This window comes from Mesitornis unicolor, unplaced genomic scaffold (assembly GCF_000695765.1).
Source record: "Mesitornis unicolor isolate BGI_N332 unplaced genomic scaffold, ASM69576v1 scaffold53496, whole genome shotgun sequence".
Lineage (NCBI taxonomy): Eukaryota > Metazoa > Chordata > Aves > Mesitornithiformes > Mesitornithidae > Mesitornis > Mesitornis unicolor.
The window spans coordinates 2,539-23,503 of NW_010191389.1; the positions used below are offsets into that span (position 1 = coordinate 2,539).

Sequence of the window (20,965 nt, forward strand, 5' to 3'; positions counted from 1 at the left end):
GCCTGTGGCAGTGTGTGCAGAAGATGGTCATGGTGCTGGGATAGCCAAACCTGGCGGCGTGCCGCTGCTGCCTCCGCCTCTGCCTGCATCTGAACCTGCTGACCCCCGCTGCTCCCGGCCTCCTTTTGTACCCTCCTGGGGCGCAGGGGCCAAGCCGCGCACACGGAGAGAGTTACTTCTCCTGACGCAACTCCAAACAGCTCGGGGCTATTTTTAGAAGGCAGGCTGCTAAAAATAGCCCGTGCAGCCGGCTGCAATCTGAGAAGGGAAGCAATAAAAGGAAGCTGGGGTCTTTAAAGCAAACCTGGCTGCTCAGGAGGGGGTGATGATGAAGGTAGCCGGGATCCCCCCGTGAGGCACACATCCGCCCAGCTCCCGACCCACAGTTGCCGGCCCAGCAGAAGGTCCGTGATGGGCTAATGGCCTGTGGTTAAGCCTGCCTGCCCAGTGGCTGCTCTCCAGCATCACCAAGGAGTGAGCTGGGTGCTGGGAGAAGGAGCTGATATGTCAAGAAAATGCACTGGAGACATCCAGACCAATGTGGTAAGCAGAGCCCCATCCCCAGGTCCTGGCAGAGGGAGATCAGGGCCACAGCACCTGTGAATCTGAGGGGACCCTTGAAGGCGAGTGGGGTGCCTGTGAGCCTCTTCCTGGTAAGCCCTTTCTTTTCTTCCCAGAGAAGTCGTCTCCCCACCAAAGGTTTGCTCTCCTAGAGGCAGCTGGCATGGGCTGCTGAGCCTTTCTAGAGGCTGTCTCCACTTAATGTCCCAGAGCTGCTAATTCTCCTCTGGGGAGCTCTAGTGACATTCATGGACAGAGCCAGAGCACCTTGGGGGAACCTCTGTGCTCAGCACCACGCTGCCCAGCACAGTGAGCCTGGGTGCTCTGTGGATGTTTCCTGGTGCCTGGCACCCCACAAAGAGAATAAGCCTGGTGCTTCAGTGCTGGAGAAGAGGATACCATGGCAAAAAACTGCCACCATTTCATGGCACAGCTTGAGAGAGTGCCTGTGCCTGGGGCTGCTGGAGCTGCTGGACAACACATGGGAGATGCCCACCCAGCCCTCACAGGTAACTTGCAGGTGCCAAGGGCCACAAAGGGGGAGCCCAGGCTGGGGGTACTCTCCCTGAGCCAGATGTCCTGTCAGCACACCCTGGCTCCCTTCAGCCCCCAGCACTGCCATTGATGCTCACCACCCACGACAGCGAGGTGCTGACAGTCTGTGAAGAACAAGCTCTTGTCACAACTGTGGTGCCTTCTGTTCCCTTGCCATGGCATTTTCACTGCTCTTGTGCTACTCCAGGCTGCTCCGTTGCACCCACATTGGCCACCTCTCTCAGGCTGAGTAGCCCAGGGACCTATACCACCCCGTGCTGCTCGATGAGCAGTACTTGACCCTGACTACATGCTCAGGGTATACCTCGGGGCAGGGGAGATGGCCTGTGCCCTCTGCCACCCGTTCCCAACAAGCAGCCACCACCCTCAGCTGTCCTGTGACTCTGGCGACCTAGGGTACACCCTGAGCACAACCCTAGCTTTCCCTGCATTAGCCTCACCGCAGTTGCCACTGGAGCTCCTCTTCATGTCAGACATCTCACACCACGGGAAGGGGCTCAGGCACAGCCCTCTGTGCCACCCAGGAAGGCTGCCCCAGACATCCCTCCACCTCCCTCCCAGAGCAGAGAGCTCTGGGGCACCTGCACGATAGCCTTGCCGCTGCACTCACCTTCCTGAGACATCACAGACCAGGAGTCAAGCACTGTCTTCCTCCTGGCCCTCTTGCAGGGCAGTACAGCCCCAGGCAGGAGGCAGGCACACCAGGGCAACACTGCTGTGAGGGGCCTACCTCCTCTTCTCCCACCCCAGCCAGGGCTGCAGCTCATACCAGCCCACAGCTGCCACAAGCCACTGGTGGCTTGAAGCTTTATTGAAAAGCACCTTGTTCGGTCTCTCCCTTCCCACGCCTTCTTTCCCCCTAGTTCACCTGCTAGGACACACAAAGCAGCAGAAATCATGTCTGCCTCAGCATTTATAAAACTTCCCCCAGTTGCTGTTTTACAACAGAAGCTGGGCAGAGGGTCCTGCTGGGCCCAGACCCCCAACATCGGGCTCAGCTTGAGGCTGGGACCTGCCATCTGGTGCCAGGAAGCTGGTCAGCACTGGCAGGTGCAGGCGTGAAGTCTCGAAGCAGGACAGGAACAGTTCATAGCCCAAGGCCAACCCCAGGGCCATGGCTGGTGGTAGGAGTTGATTCAGGCCCTTGGAAAGTGTGGCTGGGGACCAGGCCAGCACAACTGCAGCTCCACAGGCAAGGGGAAGGAAGGCAGGAGACGGTGGAGCCATCGGCAGGGAGGGAGGTTCACAGTTGTGCTGCTGAGATGAGCCAATTTCTTTCCCGGCAGCCTGCTCTGCCTGCACACTTGTACTGCCCAAAGTGTGACACAGGCAGAGAGAGGCCTGGCTGAGGCAAGACAAACTGAGCTCATGTGGTTCCTTTCTTGAAAGGGTAAAAACTCATGCAGACAGTGGAGCAAGAGGTCAGTATGTGGAGGGGCGAGGGCAGGGTGGTAGAGGGATGAGCTGGTGTCAGCCCTGGGAGGAGACGATGGGGCGGCTGATGGTGCTGTTTGTTGTCATGGCCGAGAGCTCCCATCTGTAACACACCAAGAGGATACACTGAGAGGAAGCGCAAACACGGTGCCCAGGGCTGGAGCAGCTCCACTGCACATCAGCCCCAGCTGTAGTCTCCAGCCCAGTCTGCCCCAAAGCTGGTAGCTTTTAGCCAGGACAGGGAGCACCCATGGGGTGACCTCCCAGGAAGGCACACAGTACCTGATGTCGTGGGGAAGGCAGGACTGGTCCAGGCTGTACTGAATCACAGCCAGCTTACACAGCGTCTTTAGACTGGGACCTGTGGAAAGAGGGCAGTTAGCCACAGCAGTCCTTGCCTGGACACTATGGAGGGCGCAGGCATCGTGCAGTCAGTGCCACAGAAAATGGGGCACAGCACCCTGGCCATCCCTCTGAGGGCCAGACTGAAGCAGTTTTCTGTGCTCCCACAAGAAGTCTGTGTGAAGGAATGCAAGAAGAGCCATGAGCCCAGCTCAGGCCTGCAAGCACAGCTGCATCTCTGGCTGGTCTGCTTTAAGCCATGTGCACCAGTTAAGAGACAGCTGCCCAGCTCAGAGAGGCAGGCATCTGGAGCCACACAGGATGCAGTATGGCCCTTCACAGCAGGGCCTGCTCACAGGGCGCTTTGTGGTGAGAGGGACAAGCTGGGCAGAGAGTGCTCACGTACTGAAGTCGAGGATGTAGAGGTCAGAGTGATCCATCAGGTCAAATTCATCACCCATTCCCTCCTCTGGAGACGGGCTGCAGAAGCCAAGCAAAGTGTCAGTCAGTGCCAAAATGCTTGTACACCAGTTATGGTCCCTTGAGCTCCCCAAGGGCCGAGCAAGTCCAGGACTGTTCCTAAGCTGCCTGCCCCATGCAGGAGCCCTCTGCCTCCCTCCAGCTGCACCCAAAGCCATCACTCTTCCAGTTTCTTGCAGAGTAGGTAGAGCTGCACAGAGCCAGAGGGCAAAAACACACCCCATCTTCTTTGCAAGCCATAGCAGGGAATGAGGGAGCTGCCTCCTTCACATGTACAACCTACATGACTCCAGCTGCAAGCCTCCCCCTCACTTCACCTGCTTCTGTTAACTTGTCTGCACCTCCAAACACAGGTCTCATTCTGCAGAGAAGTTCAGCTTTTTCTACAGAAGATGAAAGGCAGCAGTAGAGAAAAAGCACCTGAAGCAGGTGCTGAGGTCTACAGCTGGCTTAGTGGCTGTTCTTTCCCTCTGTCCACAATAGCTGTATGTATCTGCTGCATTAGCACAAATTCTCCAGCAAGAGCCCACAGGTTAGCAACCTGCAGCCAGGAAAACATCCTATTTTATAAGCTTGCATTCCTCTGACCAGGCCAGTAGCTGGGCTGCTTTTGGGGTTTGCTGCATGAGCTGAAACTGCGTGCCAAGCACGGACTCTGCCCAGCCACACACTGTTCATCACTCCAGCTCTCACATGGTTAAGATCTACTGCAGATTTTTCAGCATGGCCATTGAGATGTTGTAAGAGAAGTGTAGAGAAAACAACTGGGAAACATCTGCATGGCAGGACAAGCACAGGCATTTCTCAGTCTGACTCAGAAATCACTCTGGGCTCCAGCCACAGCTCCCTGGTTGTGCCAAAATGGGGACAGCATTTCAGAAGACTGTAACTGAGCACGTGTCAGGCACTGATAAGTGCAGCAGTCATTTTAAACCAATCTTAATTTGCTGATACTTCTAGCTGATGTGCTGGTCCTGGAACGCTAGTGAAGAGCTATGATTTCAGGCATTTCTAGGAAACAGCCAGCCTCACCTATGGCTTCCTGCCTCTGTGGTCTTGATGGAACAGCCAAAGCACCTGAGAGACAGGTCATCCCCTAGCATCCCTTAGCACAGCCTGTGCTGGAACAGTAGTGCTTGGACCAGGGGAAAGCACTCCCACGGCTGATGGTTGTTTGGAGAACTTGAAAGAAAGGAAAGGTGTTTTAAGTCATGCTTTGGTTTGTTACATGGCAGTTTAGCATGTCCTTACTGCTTAGCTGAGACCCCAGTGTCACTTGCTTCCCCTCCTATGACCCACTATGCTTCACATCTCATGGGACATGAGACAGTGCCTGTCCTCCTATCCCCAGGTTCCCCATAACTCCAGCACAAACTGTGGGGGACAGTGCACTGCTGGCAGAGAAGATCTGTTGCTGATGGGTCCCATCTGCCCGGATACAGGCAAGAGCCCCTTTAATTCCACCCGTGTGCTCACTGCACCACAATCTAATCTCACATCCACGTCACAGGAAACCCTAGACCATCCCTTATCTTTCAAAGGAAAGCCAGCAGGCACAACGTCTGTTGTTTTAAACACCAAGCTGCAAGCAGCTAGGGAAAGCCTGGAGTTCAAGGCCAGGAGAGCCACAACTCCCAGACAGCACAGTGCAGGGAATCTCTTTGCCAGCCAGAGCAGCAAAACTGCTTATTCAACTCACATGTTGGTGAATGCTCCTGGGTCCTGCACCAAGCAAGCAGTGAGTGCCCCCACTCCCTCACCAGAGCCAGGCATTTCTAAGCCCTGCCAGGGAAAACAGTCTCAGGCCAAAGCTGCTGGATCAGCATCTGTTCAGCTAAACTCTCTTTTGTAGCACTCCCTCTTCCCGTTGTACTCCCTTGTGGATGGTCTCTGCATGCTGAAGTGCTGGTGGGTTTGGGAGGAAACCAGATGAGGGCCACAACTGTGACACAGCAAATGGGAACACAAGGCTTAGTGCTACACTACTTCCTGGTCACTTAAATGGGACAAGTGACAGGATTGCTGCTGGCCAGTGAGAGACCACAGCTGGGGCAAAAAGACCATGCTTTGGGCAGGACTACAACAGAAAAGCATTTGGATGCCATAGGAGCAGGCACCCTGCAGAAGTGCCTCTTAAACAGTCTACAGTGTACATGAATCCCATAAGGGAGGGCAGGACACAAAGGAGTTTGCCTGCCTGTCCCCCTTTGCTGCTGCCCAGCAAGCTGAGCCTGCTGGCTCATCCCCCAGGGAGGCCTGCTGGATCCCCCGCGCTGTGCGCTCCCCCTCCCAGGGCAGGGGAGCACAAGTCAGAAAGGCAGACCACAGGGAGTTCTCAGTTACAACGACTTCCTGGAAAACTTCTTATCTCGCCAGGCAGCTCCAGAATACACCTGATAACTGTTACAGGAAGCAAACACAGTCCCCACCCCCATCTCCCTCTTCCCCAGTCTGCAAGACCCTCCCTCCAGTCCAAACAGGCTGCATTCCTGGCTGCCAGCAGCTCCTCCTATCCCAAGCTAGTGCTGATGAACTGGCCTGCACTGGGGTTGAGCTTAGATTAAGGAACAAGTTGAATACTGAAGTTGTTCTATGGAGAAGACAAAACGCTGCTGCATTGCCTGGCAGAGGTGGACCAAACTCCAGAAAGCTAGTGTCAAATTTGTTGTGGTTTGCCAGCGTTTCCTAGGAGTGCCAAGTTTAACATCAGAGTTCAGCTGCTGCTGAACACAAATCCACACTGCAGCATCTGAGAGCATCCAAAACTGCCATCAAGCCCTACCAAGCCTCCTAACGTACAGAGCAGCACCAGCATCTGTTGAGGACACTGGATAAACTCGGCACCACCGTATACCTCACCTACACTAAGCACTCCCCTACACCCACACAAACATCCTACAACTAAGCACATATTCCTAGCACTCCTGGGGCCTGAAGGCCCTTCACTCCATCACACACTGGTATGGTCAGCTCACCAGCAGAACCTGCCCTGTCTTGTCCTCTGCCCCAACCTGTCTGTCTGTCTTCAGAAGTATCCCCAAAAAGCCACTGCCAAGGTCCCAGAGAAAGCCCCAAAGCTTTTCAAACCATGTGGAGGGCTGAAAGCATTTCAGATGTCTCTGCAAGGTAGATGCTAGCAAACAGACCTGTGCTTCAGAGCTGCAATTTGTTATTCCAGACAGCATAGAGTGTGTTGTGGCGATGGGCCACTTCCTTTCTTTTAGCAGCTGTTAAGGCTCTTGGCCACATCCAGCTGCCCTGCACCCTGACAGTATCACTTCCAGTGTTTGACAGCTAAATCCTTCACACCAGGTCCCTTTTGTGCATGGAAACTTTGCTAAGGAACACTGGCACAGAAGGGGATGTTGTCTTGTCGTGTGTATGTGCTCCTTAAACAACTCCCAGCTGAGCTGACATCCCACTGCAGCTTGGCACGCATTGCACTGGTCAATGAAAGAAAGAAACTCTGGCAGGAGAAGCAGGGCAGCATGTAGGGGGGGATAAGTCAGTCTGAGGTCTGCTACAGCACAGCAGACCAGGATACTTGTCCTTCTGATGGCAGGATCTCCTCCCTCCTCCCCACCACCTCTTTCACAGAAAGCCTGACCATTGCACAACCCCTGCCGAACAGCATGTTAACTTGTACAAGAAGGCTTGTCAGCAGGTGCTTTAGAAGCCTGCATGACATCTTCAATCTCCCCCTTGGACTTTCTCCAGAGGAGCCCAGATCTACTTGACTTCTTACACTTGGAAGGTAGATGGACAGTTACTATGTGCCTCTAAATTGCATCTGACTACATCTGCATGTAGCAGAGCATGGAGGGACACCGTGCTAAAGGGAACGGCAAACCGTCTCACAGAGCCACCCCACACAACTCACCTGGTGCCTCCAAAGAGAATGATTTTGTCTCCCACTCTGCAGCAGCATTGCCGGCGTCGAGGACATGGGCCTTTTCCCTTGGGCTCAATCTTCCTCCAAGAAAGAGAAACTAAGGGGCAGAAAAGAGTGCACCAGCTTGTCACAAGAGCCTGGCTAAGACCCGGCTATGGATTTAAACAGATCACAGCAAAACTAGTGGCCCACTGTCCCACAGACACCAACCAGCCAACACCCACCCTTCCCCGTCAACCTCCTCGCTAGCAGCAAAATGGTGCACTTCTATGAGGTTGTTATTGAAATGTCACTTGGATGCCAGGTACAGCTCTGCCTGCTGAGACAGGACCTGCAGGTCAGGGCCTTTTGTTTGGAAAGCCTGGACCCTCGGTCTACCACGGCAGCAAGCAGGCAGCCTCCCTTCCCCAGCACCCTGCTGCGGTCCAGATCTGGAAAGAGACCCAGGAACCAGCTCCATCTGCTGGCAGTCACTGTGAATGCAGAGCATCCTCGCAGAGCGAAGACTGCTGTGACAGCCTAGTTTTGGGAGGGGAGCACGAAGAACTGAATCAGGTGGAGAAGACAACAGCTTTTGTCTTTGCTGCTCTCTGTGGTAAGGACTCCGCGGGGAGGGGGCGATTAATTACTAATGCACAGCGCTGAAACCTCCAGGAACTCTCACACTAGCTCCCAGATCAGCCTGAGGAACAGGAAGTTGTCTGCTCTCAGGTAACTTTACTATGCAGAGCAATTAGCAAGCAAAATCAGTCTGATGGACTACAAAAAGGACCTGAGGACCCCAGAAGAGCTCACACTTAGCTGATATTCAGGGTACCAGATGAAGAGTCATCCCTTCTGCTGCAGAGTTTGATCTGGTACCAAGAGGGTGTGGTATAGTGATCCTGCAACTCAAGTTGAGTTATTTCCCCAGCTACGGTCTCTCGCTTCTCTAGCCCCATTGCTTCCCCATATTTTATTTTCTGCCAACACATCTGCATATTTAAGAATAAGGCAAAGTTTTGCCAACCACCTTTTGATTAGCTGTATCTTTCAGCAATACTTGCTTTTTCACTTTCTAACTGAGATCTGGAGACAGTCTGAAGAACAGAGGTCCCAAGCACAGTAGCAAGTTCCTGTCAATGCTAGCAGAAGAGCCATTTTCCCCCAAGCAGGCTCCTAGCCCTTGGAGAGTGCGGTCATCTGAGTGCTCACACACTTGAGGGCCTTGAGCATTATCACTGCAACAAGTTCAAAGCATAAATACCTGGATTGAATTTCCACAGATCATGGAAGTGTCTGTTCAGGCGTGCGTTGTAGCCACCAAATACGTACAGCTCCCCATTGTAGCTGACTGTAGGGAGTAAGCATAGACATCAGTGTGCCACCCAAGACAGAGCCCAGCAGGTCCCTGTCCCAGCATCAAACAAAGAAAAGCAGCACCGGTTATCCACCTTCATATGCAGTGCTATGTGCAAGGCTTTTCAGTGGGCAGCAGCTTCTCACAGCAGCCAGGCTCTGTGCACCCCTTGCTAACCCACCTCTCCACCCAGCAGACCAGCCACCCCTTCTGAGGCAGGCAGGGATTTCCTTGTCCTGTCCTGCTGTCTCAGCAGACCCACACTCACATGCTGAATGGCTCCGCCGGCCTTCAGGGAGCACTGGAGTTTGAGGGGAGTCCAGCCAGGAGTTTGTTTCTGTATCAAATACTTCAATGCGGTTACAGTAGATCTCATTGTTGGAGTGAAATGGCCCAAAACGATCAGCTCTGCCACCAAATACGTACATCTTTGTTCCAATGATGGTAGCTGAATGGAAGTCTCTCCAGCGAGCCGGTGTACCCTGCAGAGACGGAGTAAAACAGAACAAGAGAAAGAATGCAGGTTACCCAGGGAGATTACACATCTTGATGAAGAAGTTGGGATGGCTGCCTGCTGCTGGAGAACTTCCCCTCCTGCAGATCCCAGCCACACCGGACAGAACCTGCGAGACAATTGTGGGCAGCTACCCCAGAGAATAGCAGATATGAGACTTCCTCCGCAAACCAGAGTGAAAAGCAGACACTGACCTTGGCAGAGATTAAGGTCCACGTCATGTTTGTGGTGTCCAATTTATGGATATCATTTGAAAAGCAGTCAGCCTGGAAGACAGCAGGGCAGCCTGGTCACAAAGGGACTTGGGAAGCCTGGTCACATCTGGCCCTAGAAAGGATGCTGTACTGCAGACCTGGAGCATCCCTTTGGAATCAGCACTTCCTAAGAGACAATGGCGCTTGCTCCAAAATGTCAGGGTAGGCAGCACACCTATTACTTAACAACAGGGAGGCAAAGCTCATCCCTCCTCAAAGGTGTCCTGTTTCTCCCTTCAGCTTACCATTTATTTGGTGCTCAGTTCCTCCCCCCAGGGCTGTCCTGCACACAGCACCTACATTCATAGCAGAACCTTGCCACCTTTCCATGCAGCAACAGAAGAAGGGGGCTCTAATGGGACAGTCAAACTGTCTCTGCCAAGGCCACCTGATGAGAGGTAGAAACTAAGATTACTTCTAAGAAGCTAAATATCCAGGATCAAAAAACACTTGGGGCTCTGAGGATCCCACGAGACTTGACTGCAGCTGGCTGCCTGGGAGAGCCTGCATTCACACAACCAGCACAGACTCCTGCTCCTCCAGGCAGCAGAGATAGCGTGGAGATAACCACAGGTTTGTTTGGTCTTGGTTAAAAACAAGCTGCATTTGAACAGCTCCTGCAATCAAGATCATAGATATGGCACGATATTGTGCTCAGAAGAGTGGGACTGACCCAGGAATGGCCATAACAGAGCCTCAGCTTTCTTCCAATTAAACAGATGTGCCTCTGCACCGCTTTTCTGGAGCCTGGTGATAGGCCAAAATGGTATTTACCCACTTCTTAAGATCAGAGCACAGGGGTTTGCTCAGATGAACATTAGGCACACTGACAGCTAGTGCAGGATCACTGTTGCCTCAAGGTATTCTTAATGGGAGGGCGAGCGTTTGTTGGAGAGGATCAGCAAGATGTGAGAGCAGGTACAGAATACAGGGAAGGTGCACCACATTAGGACAAAACCTCACAGCAACACTGCAGACATTGGAAAGTGATTCTTCTGGCTCATTTATTAAAAATTAAATTAAATTTAAAAATTTAAAAATAAATGTAGATCAATATATATTTATAAAACATAATATGTATTTACCTATCTAAATATGGCTGAGAAATGAGCCAGAAAAATATTTTTATAGATAAGAATATTTATATTTTTACCTCTATATATTTATGTTTTGGGGAAGAAAAAAAAACCAACATTTTTTTAGGCCTGTTTTCCCAACCACCTTCTCTGCAAAACAGTGAGCATAACCCAGGTAATTAATGCCATAACTTTAATGAGTTATAAAATGGACGTAACTATGGATATAGATATGTCCCTGTATCCTGCCTCTACCAATGTCCGCGGTAGGAACACCCTCTTTCTCAAGGGACTGCCAAATAACGGTTAGAGACTACTCACCAGCTGTTCATAGCCTCCAAAGATAAACATGTTCTTTGCCAGGACGCAAGCTGAGTGCCCATCTCTTGCACCTGGGACCATTCCAGACACCTTTGGCGTGAACCACTTGTGCGTGTCTGAAACAAAACAGGAGTAAAAGCTAAGAAAATACAGCAGATGTAGGGATGGGATAGCTCTTTACTACTGTTCTTCATTTCCAAGACAGAAATCCTTCTCTCTTTCACACACAGCACCTGCTTCTTCAAAGAGACCGCATGCTTCTTCAAGCAAGACTGCCTGCCTGAGACTCTGCAGAGGGGCACAGTGACAGAGAGCTCAGCTCCTGGGCATGGCCGCTGACTGCCCAACCTGACAAACAGCTCACATCCTAAATGTGATTAGTACAGCACTGCTTGAGCCATGTTATTTTTATTGAATCTCTTGCAAAGCCTACTTGTGAGTCACTTAGCAACTCTGCGTTTACAGTTTCGGTTACAGTGATGATGCCAAGTGGCCCAACTGACCTCAGAGCGCGGAGATCCCTACTGACTGAGGAAGAACAGCTCTCTCAAAATCAGGCAGAAGTCACTTAACCACAAGCTCACAGTGTCAACAGAGCTACTGTGCACATCCCCACCTCTACAGCGCAGTTCTCCGTATCTTATCTGCTCCTCTTGTTACATTCTCATCCCCTCTTCAAGGGGAGCCTTTCTCACTCTTCACCCTTCGCACAGCTCCCTGTGACCCTGTACCAGCCAGATTCAGCCCCTTCGTCTGCAATGCTCCAGGGGTTGGCTTGATTTGGGAGAGGACTTTAAATCCAGTCAGAGCTGTTCTCCATGCCAGGGCAATATGGAGCCAAGCCAGCGACTCACTGCCAAGTACAAACAGGCACCTGTCCTAAAAGCCCAGAGAGGCACAGATAAGCCTTGAGGCAGCAGCAGACGTTCTCCCCACCCTCCCTAACTGCTCTGAGCTGCCAAGAGAAATGCTTATTTCAGAAAGTGGTAACGTTGGAGCCAAAGCAACATTCTTCGTGAGGATAACTTCTCTGAACTTGGCCAGCAGCCACAGTTAGCCACCTAGGCTCCAGCTGGAACCACACAGAGGGTCTTAGAAGGTCAACAGAAACTCTGGGCAGCCTCTAGTGATAAAGCTGCAGTGGCTATCAAGTTTGCTTCCTTCACAGGGCTGCTTCCAAGCCCAATCACACAGTAGCAGCAAGAGCTTATTTAGGCGCAACATGTCAAATTAGAGATGGAAAAGACCTCAACTTGCGATCTGCTTGCACCCCAGGAGACAAAATTGCACTCAGCCAGGACTTTGTCCAGCCTGATGTGACTTGTATAGTGGAGATTACACCACAGACATGGGACTGCAGCTGCCAGCTTCACTTTCCAGGGTTGGCAGGGGACAAGCACAGCATGTACAGACAGCTGCAGAGGGTTCGGACCAGGACTGGGATCTGGCCTTTCCATTAATTTTCACTTAATGCTGAAGTGCTAGAGTTGACAGAGAGATCAAGCAGATCTCAGTATAAGGCCTCTGCGTAGGCAGAGGTTTACTGATAGCTTCCCAGCTGCATGTGTCAGGGGAAGGGGGAAACCCTATGCCTAGAGAGCAGCTCCAAGCTGTGAGACATTTCTTGGTGAAAACCAGAACTGATGACCAAGCAGCAGAGCAAGCAGTTTCCTTGCAAGTCCAGTAAGCCAGTTACTGGTCAGTATTTAGATGGACTTGCCTCCATAATCCAGATGTAATCCTTCCTTTTCTGACACTCCTGTTCACCCATTTCCTGATGATGCTTGTTCTGCCCAGGTGCTCCAGCAGCACTAAGGAAAAGCTAACCAAAAAGCTCAAGAAGTTTATCTTTCAGATTTATCTAACTTGACTTATACCTTCCCTTTTGTGCCATCCTGTCTCTGACTATTTCTGTGTTTTATTCCTCACTGTGTCATGCTTTCAGAAAGAAGGACCACGCCAGACAAGAACCACAGTCTTCAAGAGCTCTAGCCCCTTCTCACTACAACCTTCAGCCACAGTTAAGGAATAATACATCATGCAGAGAGCGCGCTTCAGTTACAGTTCCTGTCAGAGAAAGCACACAAAGCTGATAAAAAAATTAAAACCAGTTTGACTATTAGATAAGCTCAGTGATCTCTGTTCCAAGGCTTTTACAGACCGTCAAGCATGCAGACACACTGGCCACCCTGCTCCCTTTCTAAACCTGCTGAAACAGTCAGTGACACCAATTCCCCATTTGCACCATTTCCTGCAGACTGTCACTTTGTAGAGACTGAAAGACAGGGAAACAAGTTGGGGAGCAGTGTGGTGGGGCAGAGAGACAGTCTCATCAAGAGCAGCTGTGACAAGGAAGAGTGACAAGCTGGAACTTACTGACATCGAAGGCATAGAGCACGTTGCAGGCTCCCTCAGTGTCATTGCGACCACCCCATATGTAGACGATGTCGTCTATGAGCACTGCTGAGTGCCCATACCTCATGTAGGGCACCTCTCTCACATGGTCTCGGCTGTTTGTCCACACTGGAGGCAGCTTGATCCAGCGCAGAGACACTGAAATCACAAGTTTGAGCCCACGTCAAATGTTAAACCCACTGCATGTACTCACAGGTCACAGCCCATCCTGAATGGCACCTTTCCTCCCCAAGACAAGGTGCAAAAGCAGTCTCAAAAGCAAGACAAAGCTGTGTCTAGCCCCGAGGAGTAGCTAGTTAAGCAATATGGAAGCACAGTTTTCCACAGGTCCCCATCACAGGCAAGACTGGAGGAAGCATCGGAGGACCGGAGGACTCTGGATAGAAATAGGCTCCATTCTGTACCAATTACACTGAGGAGATTTTGACTTTGACCAATCCTAAACTGTGAGTGAAGGTACAGAGTGTGCGTGCGCGCGCGCACACACACACACACACACGCACAAATAGGGAAAGGAAAACGAGAAAAGTGCAGAGGTAGTAATGAATGCAGACACTACTTCAGGCTAGAGACATTTTCGAAGATACTCAAAGCTGGAAGAATGGGCAGCACAGGAATAATTCACTGCAGCAACGTGCAAGGGAACATACCTGAGGGCATCATTTGGACTGGCAGTAGTGCAGTTTAAGCAAAGCAACACAGCAGCTTTGTAGGAACAGTTTGTTTGCATTTGTTTGTTTTTTTAAGGTTTAGAAGAGACAGCTGCCTGTCTCATTTACCCCCATCCACACCCAAGTTCTCCCTGCTAACTTTGTGTTACTAATAGGAGTTCCTTGATTACAGCTTCTCCCTCCTGGCTGCCTGTACGTCACATTCAGCAGCAGCCAGAGCAGTCAACAGGTATTACAGGGTTTAATGACAGTGCAAGGGTCACAGCATGTGTTACATGGCCATTACATATCAGCACCCACACACCCTCCCTCCACCACATGTACAGCCTCCAGTTTTGTTTTCAACGCAGAGATAACACAAAATACAGCAGAAATCAATCCTCAGTTCTCCTGGAATACTGTAACACAGGGAAAGGGTCAGGTGAGCCCAGAGGCAAGAAAAGGCACTGAGGAAGCACAGCAAATGCTAAAGTCAAGCTAGACAAGATGTTGCCTACCTAAAACAGCCTTTCTATTTGGAAGGTTGAAAGAGATTATTTAAAATCCTGTATCTTGGCTTTAGCACTGGAACCTGACAATGCTAACTGAGCAAGGGCTTGGGAAGCCAGTGCCACCTCCCACATGGTGGCTGCAGCATCAGGACCCTTTAATATTTGGGAGTGGTAAGTAGGGGAGTGCAATGCATGAACATTCCTTTTGGCATGATAATTATGCTTCAACTGTAAGAGCGGTGCTCTACTGGCACGTTTTACAAGCTACAACATTCAACTGTCTTGCGTGTGAGAACCCAGTCCCTCTGGATAGAGATGAATGTCTTTGTACACAAGATCCTGAGCTGCGCTCCTCTACACTGTGAGGAGGTCACCTTGGCAGCCCTGTGTAACCAATGCCTTTATCCACTACTGCACAAGTCAGCATTCTCCACGGTCAGATTTAGAGGAGTGAATTCACTGCATCCTACAGACAAAGCAGTTTTATATAGATGCAACCTGTATGCTAGGAGGATGCTCAGCATGTTGTTCAGTCTGCAAAACTGGCCATTGGTTGTCTGCCTCTGTTCAGCTGGACTCACCCAAGCATCTGTGCAGTTTTTCAACCACCTGTCTAATTATAGGGAAATACTTCATGGACCAGCTCAGTAACCACTTCAGCTCAAAGAGCTCTGAATCAGGAATATACAGCCTCTCCCAGCACAGTCATGGCTCCAACTCGGTCTCCTGGTAGGTACTGGCCACCCTACACAAATGGCTCCAGCTCTGGATGCTTTGCTCAGCCACACTGTGAATCTGCATGATAACTGCAAAATGGGAAGGTTTCCATCCTAGCCACAGGCCCCTACATCAGCTGTCCCCACAGGGACACAGTTCAGGAGTCTAAACCTGGAGACCTACCTGAGTGCACTGGCTCCCACTCTACCCCTTCCACTCTAGGGGCAGCTGAGCATGGTCATGCTGCAAACTGGATGGGGGACCTAAGCCAGCTACATGTGGTCTCTTTGCACTTAGCTGAGTTAGGGGTCCACAGGGAAGAAGGACAAAGCAAGCCACTGGCTATGTGGTTACTTCTAGCGAGTCCTTATCCTAGCAGTCTGCTGAACTACAGCTAAAAGCTGTAGCTGAAGCTAAAAATAAAGAACTGCACGGGGAAGAAGCTCCCTTCTACACTGATAACTTTTTTTAATTAATCAGACAGCATGTTACCGAGCGTAACACGTTAAGCAGCAGTGGGCTAATAACCAAGCCCAGCAAGCCACTCTTTTGTGCACCACAAGAACACATTTACCTGCATTAAAAACATGGACGTCAATCTGGCGCAGAGTCTCATAGTCTTCTCCAGAACAATATCCTCCAAAGGAGTAGACCTTGTGCCCGACGGCCACAGCCGCGTGGTTCACCCTCCGCGGCCCACCTTCCAAGTGCACTGCCCACCGTAGCATTCCTCCCTGCAGGCCAGACAGTCTTCAGGGCCCCCAGTGCCACAGCTGCATGCTTCCCCGGTCACCACGATGTCACCTGGCTCTGTAACAGAGACAAAGTGTTAAAATAACACAATCCATCACGCAGGTCTTCCTACCTTCCCTGAATGCCAATCATAGAGGTCACATTGCTGTATCCTCACTCATCTGCCTCCCAACTGGAAATGGTTTTACTCCACCTATCAGAAAGGAGACACAGGGCAGGTACCATAACATGAGCAAGGCTCAGAAGGACAAGCAGAGGTGCCTTCATACAAAAAAACCCCAAACAAACAGAAAAACGCACCAAAAAAACCCCACAAAACCCAGGGCGGCCATAGAGGCAGCCCAAGCCAAGCACTTTTGGCCAAGGCAGCAGAGTGCTGCGTGCCCGGCTGCGACCTGGTCTTGTACACATCATGTACACACCAGGACAATTTGTTTGCTTGAATGAAAACTCACAGTGAGAGCCAATTGCGAAGGGGAAAAGAACAGAGCCAGAGGGAAGAGAGCGTGCTCTTTGGGTCAGTCATGAAAAACAGCAGAGGAGAATATTTAGGAAAAAAACACTCAACAAAACCCCCTGAAGAGCCACTCCCACATAAAGCAACTGACTCCTCAATATGGGGGGTGGACTACCACAACACCAGCATTTGGACTCATTGCTTTGAGCATTAGGGTCCAGCTCAATTAAACATGAGAACAGAAACCTCCTAGTCTGGGGAGAAAGCTCTGTGCTAATGATCAGAATAAGGTCTTTTTCTCCCGTAGCAAATCCAGGCATAACTATGAAAGCATCATCTCTCAGTTAAGAAACTGATATGCTTCCCACTTCAAACAGATGGCTCAGAGCAGCTCTTAGAAAAGTCACCGCAGCTGATTTTTGCAGAGATTCTCCTTTGGATCTATGGATCTGGAGCGCAGGCCTGCCCGGGTGCTTCTGAAAAAGTGGGTCAGTTCGATTCTTTAACAGTTTCTCCCCAGCTGAAAAACAGCCATTAGAAGAGACATCGGTGTTTCAGACAGCCTAAAGGAAAACCTTTTTCTGGTGCCTGTGTCTTCCAAGAAGCTAGAAGCAGACAGCACTCTTCCACCCCACATCCGTTTTTAGCATTTGCAGAACGCAAAGAAATTTTGGATGCCTTAGAATGAGGACCAAAATTCCTACACATTTTCTCCATCCCTTTTCCTTTTGGAAAGTAGTGAGTTTTCCAAAGGAGAACTTTCCTCCGGTTTCAAGTTTCTGAAGGAGCTGGAGAGCAGCAAGAAGGGGCTGTGCCACACCACTCTGCTCTGCTCCACCTGGGAAGTGGAACCACTGCTCACACAGCCAGGCACCCATAGGGCCCATCAGCAGTAGGATCCCCACAGCATCTGGCCCACCTGCACACTTCCATTTTATCCCTACCTGGGGAAAAAAAAAAGTCAGAGATGCAGCCGAACAGGGAACTCCTGGCATGTAGCAGAGCTCAGGCTTCCAGCTCCAGCCATGCATATTGCAGCCAGTTCAAAAGCATCCAGAAACCAGTCACCTCATTCCAGAGCTCTTAAATCTCAGCAAAATCTGAGTAATAACTTTTAAAAGCTTTTTTTTTTTCCAAGTTGTTCCCAAAACAGAGACTTGCCAGCCAGAGCATGCTCTGCACCTGGAAGTTATAGCAACAGGACACATGCAAATCCCAAACAGAGAGCACCCTGCAGTCTTACTTGTAACAGATGACTACAGACCAAGGAGTTCCTCCTGTAAAGCTGCTGCTTTCTGCAACAACCACCATAACCTAAATTGCAGCCAGCAGCCTAGAAAGTCACATCAAGCTTCTGGGGCCCCAGAAGGGCCTAGGAGCAGTGCTACAGGCCATGCTTCACCATATGTCTGGGGCCACCACAAATTCAGATCTAGTAGGTTTTTGGTTTTTTTTTTTTTAAGTGCCTTTTTTTTTTTCTTCCCAGTAAGGCAACAGCTTTTGTACAAGTCCTCTGCAAAGCTACAGAATAGATGAGTTTCCATGGAGACCACCAAAGTCACCTTTCAGGCTATTTTGAAGGCTTCACATTTCTAAATCTGTTTCCTGCCTCAGTCATGAGTTATCACTGAAAAAATTAACCAATAGTTTCCTCAAAATCGCTTCTTGGTTAAGCTCCTGAAGGAGCTTAACTGGACTTTATCACCAGCATCAGTATTCTCAACACCCTTCAGATCCTGGAAAATTAAGTGAAAGAATCATACTTCCACGTTCTGCACTTGGCTCTTCCTGGGGTAGAGGAGCACAGCAGCCTGGCATGGCAGGTGCATCATACCAAGCCACTTGCCTTTTTTGCCAAAAGGCTGAGAAAACTCCTCTTCACCCTTGGGAGATCACTTGAGCCATGTGTTGAAGAGCACGCTGCTGCTGACCACACCACTGGGCATTTCACTCCTAAAGGAGCAAGCTACCCTGCTTGAACAGTTTCATAATTAAGATTAGTCACAGGAACACAGGAAACAAAGGCTGCGCATCCCAAAACATTAATCTGGACAACTGGAGGGGCAGCAGCTCAAGGCCCAGTTGATTACACAGTAGGAAACGCTGTTGATGTTGTAGCAACGATGCTGCAATGTTGTTTCCTACAATTACAATTACTGGGGAAGGCTTTTTCCAGAGGTAAGCCCTTGCCAGAGGGCAGGTGGTGGGGGTGATGGGGTTGAGGTTATGGGGTGAGGTTGGCTGAGCTTCACCTTGGCTCAGGATGAGCAAACACCAAGCTCGGCCAGCACAGCCTCTGGGTGCCACTTGTCAGACCCTGGGCACACAGAAACACTCATTCGCTTTATGAAAATAAAACAATCAGAAGTGTGAAGCGATCCTCACATGATCAGGTATCAAAAGGCAAAGGAAAACACAGGATTTAACAAGCTGCCAGGGTTTTTCCAAACCCAAGTGCTCTTCTTTACACTGTAATGAAAATATCCAGCCAGACTCCATCTTCGTCTTGTGCCACTGGCCACAACCCTACCCTGAAACCATCGCAACGTCTTCCTGCCTTTGCCAAGCACTTGCTCTCTCCTTCTCGGCCACACACAGATCCACCCACTCTCCTCCCTGCACAGCTCCATCACCCATGGGCCCCTCACTCCTCATGTTTTTTGTGTCCAGCCCCAGCCTCTCTTCTCTCCCACCATGTTTTGAAATAGTTTCATTAGAGTCATCTTCCATTCCAAAGTCAATTTTCCTCTTGCAGTTTGCCTCTCCGCACTCTCTGTGAATATGAGCTAAGCACATTTTTTGAGGAAAAGTTATTTTCTGTCCCAAAACTACGCACATTGTTAAGTTCCATTTTGAGTTTTGATTTCCAATGTTAATTTATATAATAATGAGGACATAATTACGCTACTTTGTAACCTCATTCCTATGAGGACTTCTTAATAGGAGGCATTAATATGATGGACATTAGGCAGCATGCCTTAGATTTCTTTAAAGATCACACGGGGCACAGCCAGGGAGAGAAGGAAACAGCAAACCCAATGTGCAACAATTTAACTATTTCCCCCAACTGTACAATATTAAGTTACACAAAATACATTCTGTGAGTTCTCATTCAGGACACCAGCAACAGGAATGCAGGCGATAAACCATAGAAATATTGATAAGAAGATGCAAACCAGGTGCTTTTACACCCTAACCACAAACTAGAGGAACAGAGAGTGGGTTGAGGGTCTCGGGAATCTCCTTTGACAGACTGAGCACATCCAGCTGCAATCGTGCCCCAAAGCCCCCGGGAACTACGATTGTATACTTACAGGGAGACTAAAATGTCCATCAAAACAAACACAAATTTCTTATATAGCAAGAGAAGATATTTTCTAGACAAAACCAAACCAAAGAAACTGTACTCCCACATATTCTGCTGGCTCGGCATACACTTGCTCCCCTGAGATCAGGGAGCTCCAGCTGCCTCTCTTATCCCAGTCTCAACTGGGAGAAACAACACACTGAGCACCCTGACCACACACCCCCCCACACACACGTGTGCTCAGTGTCTCCTTCACAGATGGGCACATGTGCTTCTGTTCAAGCCACCGCTTGCTTTCACTGACACACATGTCAGCTCCCCTCTTCACCTCTCCAAGAGCTAATAGGTCTTTTAATTTCATTTTGTACTCTCACACAAGCAGCAATCATGCACTCTTTGTAAGTCCAGAGCTCACTCTTGCAATCTTCACTCTATCCAGAGTTAGAGTCAGGCACAAAGAATGCAGAGAAATTTGGGTTGAAACCCTGGTAGGTCATGTCAAAATCAGGTTACATTTCACCTGCTATTGAAATACCTGATGCTGATGATGTTAGAAATTAAATGAGCACAGCAATGAGTTGTTCCTGTGCCACTAAGCACAGGAAGGCTAAAATTAAAAAGCGCTCAAAATAACCTGCTGTGGTCCCACAGAAATTCCTGAAGCCCTCCACGGACCTGCACAGCAGCACAAGCCCGGGTACACGCTTTCAGAGTAAGTGGTGCAACAACAGCCGTGGAGTGACCACAGACTGGCTCTGTCGCTGCAGTCAGGGGTGACATCTGAGCACAACTGGAAGCTCACAAGTCTGTTAGCGGAGGAATAGCTACGGACATCCTTCAGCACCTCCCTCGCTCTTCATCAGCACTGACATCCAGCAAAGGGAGCGCAGCGATTCACCTGCGGCATTTCGCTGCTAAGCAAGGGAACAACCAGGTTTTATACAGCACCTACAGACAACACTCCCAAATCTCTGGCTGTGCTGCTGTCTGAAGATGCACATAATACCTGACACAACCTTCATCCTAACTGCCCCACCTTACACCTAACAAGAGTCTGAGATCAACAGAAAAAAAATCCCTCAATTTCTCACTAGCATACCTTCCAAAACTGTTGAGGTGACTTGAGCAAAGTGGTATAGGTGAAGGGGAAAGGGAAAAAAAAAAACCAAACCAAAAAAAAAAGAGTAATCATGGTTTTTACAATCAGATTTTTCAGCTGTTTGTTCTATTTGTCTTACTTTTTCCATTTTCAATCCCTACAATTAACTACAAAAACATTTAATTTGAGACAGAAAGCATCTCAAAGTACGGCAGCCAGACGATAATCTTACAAAAAAAGTACTTGCTCGCACAAAGAGAGGCCACTGGGCTGCCTCATTCCTCTAC

At 49.9% G+C, this 20,965-nt stretch overlaps 1 protein-coding gene across 1 annotated transcript; it reads right to left on the minus strand.

The window, feature by feature from the left end:
* Window positions 1-2,494: 2,494 nt before the first annotated feature.
* On the minus strand, window positions 2,495-15,876 carry KLHDC3 (kelch domain containing 3). The gene is made up of 10 exons (XM_010186710.1): window positions 15,637-15,876; window positions 13,145-13,321; window positions 10,769-10,884; window positions 9,312-9,383; window positions 8,872-9,085; window positions 8,511-8,597; window positions 7,253-7,361; window positions 3,299-3,372; window positions 2,833-2,911; window positions 2,495-2,653 (listed from the first exon to the last, which is right to left on the minus strand). The coding sequence occupies exons 1-10, from the start codon at window positions 15,788-15,790 to the stop codon at window positions 2,587-2,589; spliced, it is 1,149 nt and encodes a 382-aa protein (XP_010185012.1). The 5' UTR covers window positions 15,791-15,876; the 3' UTR covers window positions 2,495-2,586.
* Window positions 15,877-20,965: the final 5,089 nt, after the last annotated feature.

Excerpts from the sequence above, each read along its gene's own strand:
- KLHDC3 (XM_010186710.1), bottom strand. The coding sequence starts at position 15,790 with ATGCTACGGTGGGCAGTGCACTTGGAAGGTGGGCCGCGGAGGGTGAAC. Across the intron at positions 9,086-9,311 it reads GGACCTTAATCTCTGCCAAG|GGTACACCGGCTCGCTGGAG; the intron begins GTCAGTGTCTGC and ends CCGTCTCTGCAG. Across the intron at positions 3,373-7,252 it reads ATTCTCTTTGGAGGCACCAG|CCCGTCTCCAGAGGAGGGAA; the intron begins GTGAGTTGTGTG and ends TGGCTTCTGCAG.